The sequence below is a fragment of the Helianthus annuus genome, chromosome 17, assembly GCF_002127325.2.
Source record: "Helianthus annuus cultivar XRQ/B chromosome 17, HanXRQr2.0-SUNRISE, whole genome shotgun sequence".
In the NCBI taxonomy this organism is placed as follows: domain Eukaryota; kingdom Viridiplantae; phylum Streptophyta; class Magnoliopsida; order Asterales; family Asteraceae; genus Helianthus; species Helianthus annuus.
In genome coordinates, this window is record NC_035449.2 from 73,228,492 (window position 1) to 73,240,086 (window position 11,595).

At 35.1% G+C, this 11,595-nt stretch overlaps 2 protein-coding genes across 4 annotated transcripts; one reads left to right on the forward strand and one right to left on the reverse strand.

The window, feature by feature from the left end:
- Positions 1 to 1,236: 1,236 nt before the first annotated feature.
- LOC110924379 (palmitoyl-acyl carrier protein thioesterase, chloroplastic) lies at positions 1,237 to 4,159 on the forward strand. The gene is made up of 6 exons (XM_022168394.2): positions 1,237 to 1,719; positions 1,813 to 1,946; positions 2,700 to 2,813; positions 3,005 to 3,173; positions 3,620 to 3,688; positions 3,769 to 4,159. Exons 1-6 carry the CDS (start codon positions 1,375 to 1,377, stop codon positions 4,069 to 4,071), a joined length of 1,134 nt encoding a protein of 377 aa, XP_022024086.1. The 5' UTR covers positions 1,237 to 1,374; the 3' UTR covers positions 4,072 to 4,159.
- Positions 4,160 to 4,469: 310 nt separating this feature from the next.
- LOC110921798 (CDP-diacylglycerol--serine O-phosphatidyltransferase 1) lies at positions 4,470 to 9,124 on the reverse strand. 3 transcript variants are annotated; one of them, XM_022166142.2, is made up of 13 exons: positions 8,902 to 9,121; positions 8,063 to 8,265; positions 7,921 to 7,986; positions 7,792 to 7,851; positions 7,596 to 7,686; positions 7,463 to 7,517; positions 6,905 to 6,984; positions 6,679 to 6,795; positions 6,404 to 6,488; positions 6,173 to 6,294; positions 5,250 to 5,503; positions 5,066 to 5,154; positions 4,470 to 4,847 (listed from the first exon to the last, which is right to left on the reverse strand). In XM_022166142.2, exons 2-13 carry the CDS (start codon positions 8,221 to 8,223, stop codon positions 4,720 to 4,722), a joined length of 1,308 nt encoding a protein of 435 aa, XP_022021834.1. In that variant the 5' UTR covers positions 8,224 to 8,265; positions 8,902 to 9,121; the 3' UTR covers positions 4,470 to 4,719. The 3 variants fall into 3 exon arrangements, with proteins under 3 accessions (XP_022021834.1, XP_022021835.1, XP_035842464.1); XM_022166143.2 differs by having other exon boundaries at positions 6,203 to 6,294; positions 8,902 to 9,116; XM_035986571.1 differs by lacking the exon at positions 4,470 to 4,847 and having other exon boundaries at positions 5,228 to 5,503; positions 8,902 to 9,124.
- Positions 9,125 to 11,595: the final 2,471 nt, after the last annotated feature.

Sequence of the window (11,595 nt, forward strand, 5' to 3'; positions counted from 1 at the left end):
CTCGGTGACAAAATATACTTTCCCTACAAAACTACACTTACATATGTAACATTATTATTATGGCTGGTTTAGTCCATATATTTCTATAAATAAGAGTCCAACATTTGTCTATATCCATTTCACTTCTCTTGATTTTTCCACTAAGAAATTTGACCTCATTATTGTAGGAACATAATACTCCAAAAAATGTGGAACTTTTGATGAACCCTTGGTTGTTTGATATGCGTATTAACATTGGACACATTAAACACTCCAAAAAATAAATTACCACCAAATTTGCAAACATGACTTAAGCATGTCATGGCGAACATACATTTACAAATCATTTCACTCTACTAAGGAGTCACATGTTTTTTTACAAAACGCTACTTAAACTATCGATGCATACATCTATTTTTTCGTTTTGCAATAAACGGGTCATGATTTCATTAGCGGATGAGCGAGCAATAATACACGTAGACAGAATGAAAAAGGGTTTCCTAGTTTCTGTAGACATGTTGATAGACATCGCTCACCTTTAATGTGTATTGTTTATGGAGCTGATCTAATAGTTAAACGATTTGTGCTTGGACGCTAGACAATAAACACATGACAGAAAAAGGCCAACATAAAATAAGCATAACTTGGGCTATGAGTTGAGTTACATGGCCCATAAGTAGTAGACCAAAAGATTTCAATAAGCCGGATCAATCACAGTTCTGATTTCCGTACCTAAATTTTCCCCGTTTAAGTGATTTTCAACCCTTCTTTTCTAGTGTAACGCGTCTATTTATGTCTTTCATTTTAGTAACTATTTCACTCTCTAATTTAGAAATTTTGTTAAATAAATCAATATTTAACAAATTTTAGAAGTCCTTATAAAATGAACCCTCTTGTAATCTTTTCTGACATTGAATATTATCACTTTTCTTGAGAATTTACTCTGCTTATTTTCATGCTTCCACCCTGTACATGTTAATGGAAGAGATTCAACTTATTAATTTATTATAAATTACTTACGTCACTATAAAAACACAAATAAGTAAATAATAATAAAGTTAAAAACAGAGTTAATAAAACATATATAATAATAATAACTAATTATTTGTCCCTCAGGAACCAAAATCTGTTTGTAGTACTAAACTGTCGATGGAACCTAAAAAGAAAACTTTCATTATAACCTCCAATAACTCATGAAACCACCAAACGAATCCCATTGATATCTACAATTCATGTTTATAACAAAGTTCCTCCTTTTTATTATCTCCAAACATTAAATCCTTTCCTTGTATTCATCGTACAAACACCTTCACTTGTATTATAAGAACTCTCCACCACCCTTTTCTACTTTCCAAATTGTCTCTTCCAGTTTCTAACTGTTTTCATCTTTCTAGCATGACCACTTTGTCCCTATCTTACGTGCCTAGTTTCAGAACGACGTCGTTTAACGACAATGACATTCGCTCGATGGTTTGGGGCTACAAGATCTTTGGAGCTTCCAATACAATGAAGATGGGCCGGACCACGATGTATGCCACCCCTGTGACCAAGGGTGTAAATGGAAAGCCTGCGGTGGTGGAGAGGACGATGATCCCGACACAAAAACAATTTGTGGACCCTTTTCGACAAGGGATAATTATCTTGGATGGTGTTGGGTATCGACAGACAGTTGTTGTTCGGTCATATGAGGTTGGGCCGGATAAGGCTGTGACTCTTCAAAGTATTCTTAACCTTCTCCAGGTTCAAATTAGTTGTTGTGTTCATTTTTAACTACATTGGTAATGGTAAGTAATAGTTTTGTAACTAAATTAGTAAAAACAAACACGCGTGCAGGAAACCGCTTTGAATCATGTGTGGATGTCCGGGCTTCTTGGAGATGGATTTGGCGCGACTCATGGTATGATGAAGAACAATCTTATATGGGTTGTTTCGAGAATGCAAGTTCAAGTTGATCAGTATCCCATCTGGTAAGTTTTTGCGCCGCCGCTAGTTTTCAGGGCAGAACCAGAGGGTTCACTGACCTTGTCACATAAATTTGTTGGATTTGTATATATAAAATGAGTAAAGTCCTTTTTGAGTCCCTGTGGTTTGTGTATTTTAACCATTTGAATCCAAAAACCAAACTTGTCTTAATTTGAGTCCCTGTGGTCTCTAATTTTAACCATTTGAGTCCCTATGGTCTCTAATTTTAACCATTTGAATCCAAAAACCAAATGTTTCTAATTTGAATGTTGTTTTTGTTTTGGATTCAAATGGTTAAAATCAGAAACCACATGGACTCAAATCAAGACAAGTTTGGTTTTTGGATTCAAATGGTTAAAATGCACAAACCACAGGGACTCAAAAAGAACTTTACTCATATAAAATTTATATTTTTCCTTGAAATGTGTGATTTGGACCCTCTAGTTGTAGCAAATAGACCCCACAGATTTAATAATTCCGTCTCTAACAGAATTTATTGGATTTTTATATTTAAAATCTGAAATTTTTCTAGAAAAAAAAAATACGATTTGGACCCAATAGTTGTAGCTAGTAGAAAAAAAAAGAGTCTTATGAACCCCTCGATAAAAAAAATTAGGTTGCGCCACTGCGAGAATTTGTTGGATTTTAATATTTTGAAACATAAATCCAACCCTTAGTATCCGACTAAAAAGTTCTAGTTCAGTCACTTAAAAACTAGCTGAAATTGAAAAATGATTAAACTAATCGGTTTATCATAGGGGAGAGATACTAGAAATCGACACATGGGTTGGAGCATCGGGAAAAAATGGAATGCGACGAGATTGGGAAATCAGAAGTCATACCACTGGCATTGTATTCGCTAGAGCAACAAGGTATTAATCTTGCCAAATATTATAACCAAAATTGACTTCAAAATAATATAATGTTTATGTTACAATGTAGTTTATTTCAACTACTTATTTTGTCTGTAAATGAGTTAATAAATGCTAACATATTAATACAAAAACATTATATGTTTAGAAGAAATAAAATGAAACTTATAGAAATTTGGTAACGTATGCAGCACATGGGTGATGATGAACCAAAAAACACGAAGACTATCGAAGATGCCGGATGAAGTTAGAGCAGAAATCTCACCATGGTTTATTAATAAGCAAGCTATAAAAGAAGAATCAGTTGAAAAAATAGACAAGCTGGATGATAATGCAAAATACATTAACTCGGGATTGCAGGTAGTTAAACAATCAATTTCACTTAAATTTCATGATCCCTTAAACATAATGTAGCAATCCACCCTCATAAACTATTTAAAACGAAGCAAGTCGGTCAGTTTGAGATTTACACAGTTCAGTTTTGACAGCTTATCAGTTTGGACAATGTTTTGTTAGTTCGAACCAGCCGTTAAACCTTTTTTAGAATATAAATCATGTATTATAGTCGTCATAAACCATCTTTATTATTTTAAACTATTTAATACAAACTAACGAGTTTGAAAAAAAAAAATTGGTTCGGTTCAAACTGGCAAAACTAGACTGCCAAAACGTCGCCCATCCAACTCAGGAGGTTTTCTTTGACGTTATATGAAACTATAGTTAGCATTCGGCCTAGAATTTGTATCACAGCCGTCTGAATCAAATTATGAACACCCCTAATTAACCGTACAACTCTTTGTTTGTAGCCAAAGAGGAGCGATTTGGATATGAACCACCATGTAAACAACGTGAAATACGTCGGTTGGATGCTTGAGGTAACAAAACACATTTTTTACCAAAATTTTAAAACATAGGAAAAACAAGTTGTGAAGATTGGGTTCTTTTTATGTTTTAGGCGATTCCCGAAGAATGCTTGGAGAATTATCAGTTATCAAACATCATACTTGAATACCGCAGAGAATGCGGGAGTTCAGACGTGGTTGAATCTCTTTGTGAACCCGAACAAGTCGGGATCATTGAAGACGTAAACTATATGAGTAGGTGTCCGATCGGTGCTGGTTTCTTAAATTGCTTGGTTAACCAATGCATTAGGTTTACACATGTTCTTCAAGTTAAAGAGGACTCTAAATGTCAAGAAATCGTTAGAGGAAAAACAACTTGGAAGAAAAGGAACAATCACTATCCTTATTGTGGCTAATTAGATTTATTTTTGCTTTCTTGGTTGTTTTATTCATGTATTTTAAAACAAATGAACATAATTGAAATGATTGTGATATTTTAAATAATCATAATCGGTTGTAATAAAACATGTTGTAAGAAATATGTTAATATGTTACTAATGTTTTAAACCGCAATAAACATTTCGTAAATTATTTACATCTGGTTGTCACTTGTCAAAACTCTCTACTTAAAATTTGTCGCACGCTGATTTAAAAAATAAAAAAAATAAAAAAAATCTCAAGAATGTTAGGTATGATGATCATGTTTCATGTTTGTCTCTACATGATATACAATCAACTAATTATTCCAAGGGTCGATGAAAACAACTTTGCATTTGGACAATTTCATGTAATTTAATAATTATTATTTTTAAAAGATCTAAAATTAGGAACCTCCTTTAATAAACCTAAGTAAATAATCATAATAATTCTCTAATCTTGAAGTAAATCTAAGCTGAAATAATAAAAAATTTACAGTGTAAAATGAATAAAAATTTACAGCAATATCCAAAGAACTCCTGCCATCAAAAATCGATTCGTTTCTCGTTCACAACCCCACAAAAAGCTGGAGGTGAACGACGAAACTATAAAAATCCTCTGAGCAGTTGATTGACCGGCGGAAAAAGTCAAAGCTGCTTTTTGCTTAAAAATCTTTGAAATTGCCACGTCCACAATAGCAAAAACCCGAGAAGCCCAACACCAACAGATGACCACAAAATCACGAGCCATCGAGGCATTGGAGTTGGAAACAAACCTATGAAACAATATCTCGATTTAGAAATTGTAAAACAGTTGACTTTTTGAGTCAAATGAAATAACTTGTCGTCAAGCCAAAACCGATTATTCGAATTCCATATTCAGACAAAAAAAAAGCTAAGAAAGAAACAAAGTTAATGTTGATATAAACAAAGTTTGACTTTTTGAGTCAAATAATAGGTTTGACCACAAAAGTCAATGACAGCTAAAACTTACCGTGCCCAAATTTGATGCAAATGAGGAGTTCAATAATGCAGATTGCAAGAGAAAGCCAACAAAAAGCTCCAACTTTTTTTACGGGTTTTCTGAAACATTATAATCGAAAGTAAGAAAAGAAGCAATCGTTTTTGCAATAAAGATTCATATACAAGTACACACATGAGGAAAACACAAAGCTTACTGGTCTTGTAGGTAAGAATTGTACTCCCGAACTGTAGGTATTGCGATAAGCCACCAAAGTACTAATCGGTAAACAATGATAGGGTTTCTAGGAGGAATCCACAGGCAAAATTTGAGGAAAAATGTATTGAGTTCGACGGTCAAGAACACAATGCAAAGGGTAAGAACTTGGATGAACCGCCACGGACCAAGAAACGGGTGCCATTCATCTTTGTCCCAATGTGCGGGAGTAAATTGGCACAATGTTCGTTTTATCTGGTTCAGAGAATAGAATATCATAAGTTTGACCAGAAGAAATGCAAATTTTAATCCTAAATTCCTTGTATGCTCAAAGTAATCATTGGAAATATTAGTTGAGATCGGCTCAAGAAAAAGCTCGGAAATGAGTCGAGCCTTATCGAGCTTGAGCCTAAAATAAAGCTCGTTTATTTATCAAGCCTAGCATGTGAACCTCGTTAGAATCGTCAAGCTTTATCGAGCCTTAGTGTAATATTATTTTTATTAATATTTAATAACATTTACCCCATATTTAAAGTTGTCTAGTAAACGAGCCAAGCCAAGCCGAGCTTATTTAAACTTGTTTACGAACCGAGACCGAACCTAAAAGTAAGCTTGTTTAGCAAACGAGCCCGAGCCAGAGCTTCACTTATCGAGCTCACGAGCCTAAACATTTTTTTTATTTTTATTTAACATAATAATTAACAGATAATAAACGAGCCGAGCTCGAGCTTGAGAAACTACCAACAAGCCGAGCTCGAGCTCTCATAAGTTAATCGAGCTCGAGCCCGAACCTGGCCCGGCTCGTTTGCAACCCTACTTGACATCAATCTATAGCATAAGGTCATTTCGGATATTTGGCATATGGTTACGATACTAGCAATAATTACGTGTTAAGTCAAACATTGTATTTAGGTTAAGACATACGGTGTAGAAGATACACAAACGGAGACGTACTTTGCCCAAAATGTTTGGTTGACGGCTAATTCCGACCCACTCGTACGTTTTACCGTCAAAATAACGTACAGTATGCATTCCGGCCCAGATACCTGTGAAGTAAAATAAACAAATGATTACCATTATAAATACAAATTATGCTGAAAAATTAAATAACTTTCTAGGAATAAAGTAGCATTTGGGTTTTACGAAATTCCTCACCAAACCAATTGCAGATTAATATATCGAGAACAATACTGTCCCACCAACACTCGTTAAAATTCGGTAACATATGGCGAAAAGTAAGCTGCAAAAGGAAGGTAAAACATTAGGCTTTAAAAAACATGATATTAATTTTACGTTTTCGACTAAAAGTTGACCAGCTTCAACCAAACATGTTTTGACCCGTTACCGAACACCATCTGACCCACCCATTTTGTCACCTCTATTTCAGAGCAATAAAAGTTAAACAAGAAGGTGGAAAAGTCAACTCTGACCTCCATCAATTCGAATCCGATCGATAATACCCACAAAAGGGGTTGATTACGAATCATTATTGCCTTTCCCCACCACCCAAATAAATGAGCCAAGACAAACTCATCAAAAAGCGTCTCCTGAACAACAAAACATATTTAGCAGACTGCAAAAGACAAAATTTATACAACAAGAAAACAAAAAAGGAAGAAATAAAAAGTTTGAAGATTGTGAAAGAAGAAATCATACATAAACGTTTATAAACCTGTTAGTAGTATTCTCGGGTACGTATATTCGGCAATCAGCCCCGTAAGATCTTTCAGGAAGTTCTATAAAGACATTACATAAATAAATTATAAAGCAAGACATTAGGTAAATTAACCTAACTACCATTCCCTTTATGAAATTTGCAACTTTTTTTACTTGACACTTATTTTTTTTAAACGTGTCACCATTCTCCAAATACCTAATATATTGACATGAAAAGTTTTCAATAACGAAAGAGTAAATTGTCATTTTCGCCCATGAGGTTCGTCCATTTTTGCGACTTTCATCCAAAGGTTTGTTTTTCCGCATTTGGCTCCTCGTGGTTTCAAAATCTTGTCGTTTTTGTCCCTGAGGGCCAAACCTTGAGGGACGAAGGTCGCAATAAATTGCCAAACCTCATGGATGAAAATGACAAGATTTTGAAACCACGAGGACCCAGATGCGGAAAAACAAACCTTTAGATGAAAGTCGCAAAAGTGGTCAAACCTCTGGGACGAAAATGACAATTTACTCATAAAGAAAAGTAGTGCAACAAGTTACCAACACCAAGATCAGGATGGAGATACTTCATAAACTGCCTAGCGTCATCACGGTTCTGAAAATAATAAAAAAGAATTTAAATGACATCGTACGGTGCGACAAAAAAGAAAAAAAAAAACACAAAACTACAGACCTGAAAAAGTATAAATGTCAAAGAAACAAGGTAAATAACAGCCATGCCGTGAACTAGACGCCAAATTGCAGGATGTGGTCTAATTAGTAACCTACAAGATCATACACAACAATGTCGTTAATCATACAAAATAGCGATACAAGCATTTTTCTTAAAAAGATAAATTAACATCTTACGAGAAAACCGTGTAACTTACGTTGAAGGAGCTTGAAGCAAGCAATAAGTAAGAAAAACCGCAATCATTGCCCATATCCCCCTTCAATTTTAAACGAACGTTCGAATATTAGTTGCTTTAAGATACAAATCATGTCAAAGAAGCATTCACCTTTTGACAGATGTTACAATATCATCTGATGAATTGCTTTCGGGGTCAAGAGCTCCACTTGCCCAACTGAAAAGCAAATTTAACTAACAATGAATTCAAATATTTGAAAGGAAAAAAAAGATGCAGATTATGAGAAACGTACATTAAAAGGCACGAGCCAATAAATAACAATGTAATGGTTCGAGGTTTATAAGCCCAAGCGGTCCACGGGTCCAGTTCATCATCAGAATTAAAAGTACTCAATTGACTTTGATGAGCCACAAAGTCTTTTCTCCTTCCTCTCTTATGACCATTAGGCTCCATAAATATATCGTACTACTATCGATAAATAACTTCGGTAAATCACTGCAGATTGTATCGTTATACAATCATGTAATCCAATAATTAAAAAAAGTAAGAACCCAATATTAGACTTAAACATTCCACAAAATCAGAGAATTTATTTACAAATAATTGTAAAAATATAATCTTTGACCCATTTTCAGTTCATAAGTTTTGAAAATAATATCCTAATTTCCACTTTAATCATAAAAGATACCCACAAAAAAATATAAAGTTAGAAACTTTAACCACATAAACACTATACACAACATAATCATTAATCACATTCATCTTTAATCATTAATCACACAAAAAAAAAATATTCAAACAAATCTATTAAACTGACAAGATTCTATACAAAACATTTCCCTCTAACCTCTTCAATTTAAAAGAAAACATAAACAATAACACAATGTTACACCTTACAAGTTACAACTAATCATATAAGAATCAAATCTAAAAACATATAAACTGTACACAAATGACAAAACCCTTATAACACTAATCAGATAAATGCTACATGTTACAAACAAAACCCATAAACCCCATTTCAATTCACCACTCAATATCAAAAACCCATATCAGATAGTAACAAAAAAGGTGAAATTTTTACATGAATGGGTGCATGAAACGGGTACAGAGAGATAACGGGAAACATACATGCGAATAAGAGCCCTAGGTGTAAGATTGGAGATGAACAGGGATCTGTAGGCGTCTGATCTGGGAGAAAAATGGTAAGGATATTGGGAATTTTGTATGGATTAATCAGTGTGTGTGTGTGTGTGTTGGTTTATGTAGTGTGTGGAAAGATTCTTGATGAATATGTGTGTATGTGAAGGATTTGTATGTATATGTATTGCTGCGTCAGAGAGAGCAAGTACGAACGGTCAAAGAGACGCAGAATATTTATAAGATGTAGGTTTTGTTCACCGTAATTTTCCGTTTTTAAATACATTATACACCTATTTTTAATTTAATTTTTTTTTCTTTTAGAATAGCGACTGGCAAGATATCATACATTGGACGGTTGGGACTGGGTAGTCACAAGCACGGCTGTGAGGCCGGCCTCTGATCGGAACCCACGGGGTTTCTTCATGAAAGGGCAATAACACTGGCATACAGGACCTCTCAGCAGTGGCGGATCTAGGATTCCGACCAAGCGGAAACGTTTTATAAATAAGCGGTAACGAAATCGAAAAAACGTCAAATTTTTCCAAAATTTACACTAAAATCGTCAAAAATTTTCCGACCAAGCGATAGCGGAGGCTACTCCTTAGTCCCAAGTACATCCGCCCCTGCCTCTCAGTGTCCCCACGGTAGACCATAGACGTTGCACTTGCACCGCCACAAGAGCGGAGACTCTCTGGCGTAACGCACGGTGGGATGAAAACCCGTGTTGGCTCAGATTCGAACTTGCGACCTCCTAAAGAATTCTTTAATAAGGATATTGTGCATGGTAGATTTTTTTTTTTTTTTTTTGAATGGCAAATAGTAGATTAATTTAGAAGTATAAAAAATTGTTATGTTATTGTGATGTAATTAGTGGAGCTTTTGCTAACCCATCATTTTACAAGGTGATATTAGTTAACTAAATAAATAACGAAAGAAAATTGGTGATTGGTTACAGTGAACCCACCTCACATTCAGGCTTCAACATTCACGCCTGTTAAAGGCTTGGTGGAAGGGACTTTGGCGCCAGAGTTTTGATGTATGGTGTCGGGCATAGGTGAAGCGGAAGGACCTTAACCCTACAACGTCTAGTCGAAAATATGAGTTTGATCTAGATGAGAAGGATAAATCGGAAACATAAATGTTTAACTTGTGTACTTGTTTTAAGAATATTTGTGTTTATTATATTTTTGAAACTAAGCAAGTAACTTTGCCAAATTCTTTTATAAGTTTATTCATATTTTCTTTCTATGTTCTTGATTTAATATATGTATTTTTTTTAAGTTTGCCAACCATTTGGATTTGTTTGTTATATAGGACTATAGGTGACTTGTTTGTTACGGGTGAATAAGTAGGGGTGTTCAAAAAACTCGTGGCTCGCAGCTCGCTCGAAACTCGCTCGAAAAAAGCTCAAGAAAGCTCGGCTCGAAATTGGCTCGGTTTTTAGCGAGCCAGCTCGGCTCGGCTCAGTTTGTAAACGAGCCGAGCTCGAGCTTGGTCTGGCTCGGCTCGTGAGCTCGTGAGCTCGCGAGCTGGCTCGATAAGGTTTACATCCTTCATTTTTTTTGTCCCACATCGCTTAGAAAACAAAAACTAAGGAAGTATTTCCCTTATAAAAGAAGGTAAAGACAATATACAAAGTCATCATCATCATCATCGTCATCATACTCAGTAAATCCCACCAATAGCAAAGCAAAGGTAGGGTCTGAGGAGGGTAAGATGTAGACAGCCTTACCTCTACCTCGTAGGAATAGAGAGGCTGCTTCCAGTGAGACCCCCGGCTCGATAGTAGTTTTGCATGAAGCCTTGGACATAAGGCACATAACCCTCAATCAGTACAAAGACCGATTAGTGCATGTACTCTTTTGAAAGACAATATACAAAGTGAATTAACTATTTATACTTGCATATTTAGCCATATGGTTAAATTAAATGGCAATTATGGCCCTTAATCTATAAAAAAATCATTTTTAAAGGCTTTTTAAATAGAAAATTGTGCGGTTTTTTGTTAGTTCGAGCTAGATCGAGCCGAGCCGAGCTAGCTCGAATTCTTATCGAGTCGAGCTCGAGCCTCAAATCTCAGCTCGATTTGAAATTCGAGCTCGAGCCGAGCCAGCTCGAATCGAGTTCGAGCCGAGCTCGAGCTGGGTCTAGCTCGGCTCGTTTACAGCCCTTTGAATAAGGGTAGGTTTGTGTTGATTTTAAGCTATTTGTTATTTAGTATGGATGAAGACAGTAAATAAGAGCGACATTCAAAACAAAAGGTCAGTTTTTAAGTCTTGAAATTAAACATAATAAATTATAATTACCATAGTTTTAGTTATTTTACAATTTTTTTTAGTGAGATTTAGGTTGTTAACAGTTTGTATTTGGTTATAAAGAAAACAACCTAGAAATAGGATTTCAACAAGATAGAAGGTAATCATTTGAAGAACTATATACAAAAAATAGCTACACACTTCAGTTAACCAACTAAGTCATATGTAGATGAAGAGGTTTTATATATTGCGACACGATGAGATACTCCCCCATTCGGCGTGGTTCATGTTATCCTAGTATTTAGAATAAGTGGTTGATATCTAATGAGATGCCCACCATACATGTGGGATCTTTTTTTTGGAAACCAGCTAAACATATAAAGAGTGAACCAATGCCTTTAAGGACCAAAGGTGATGGAACATATCA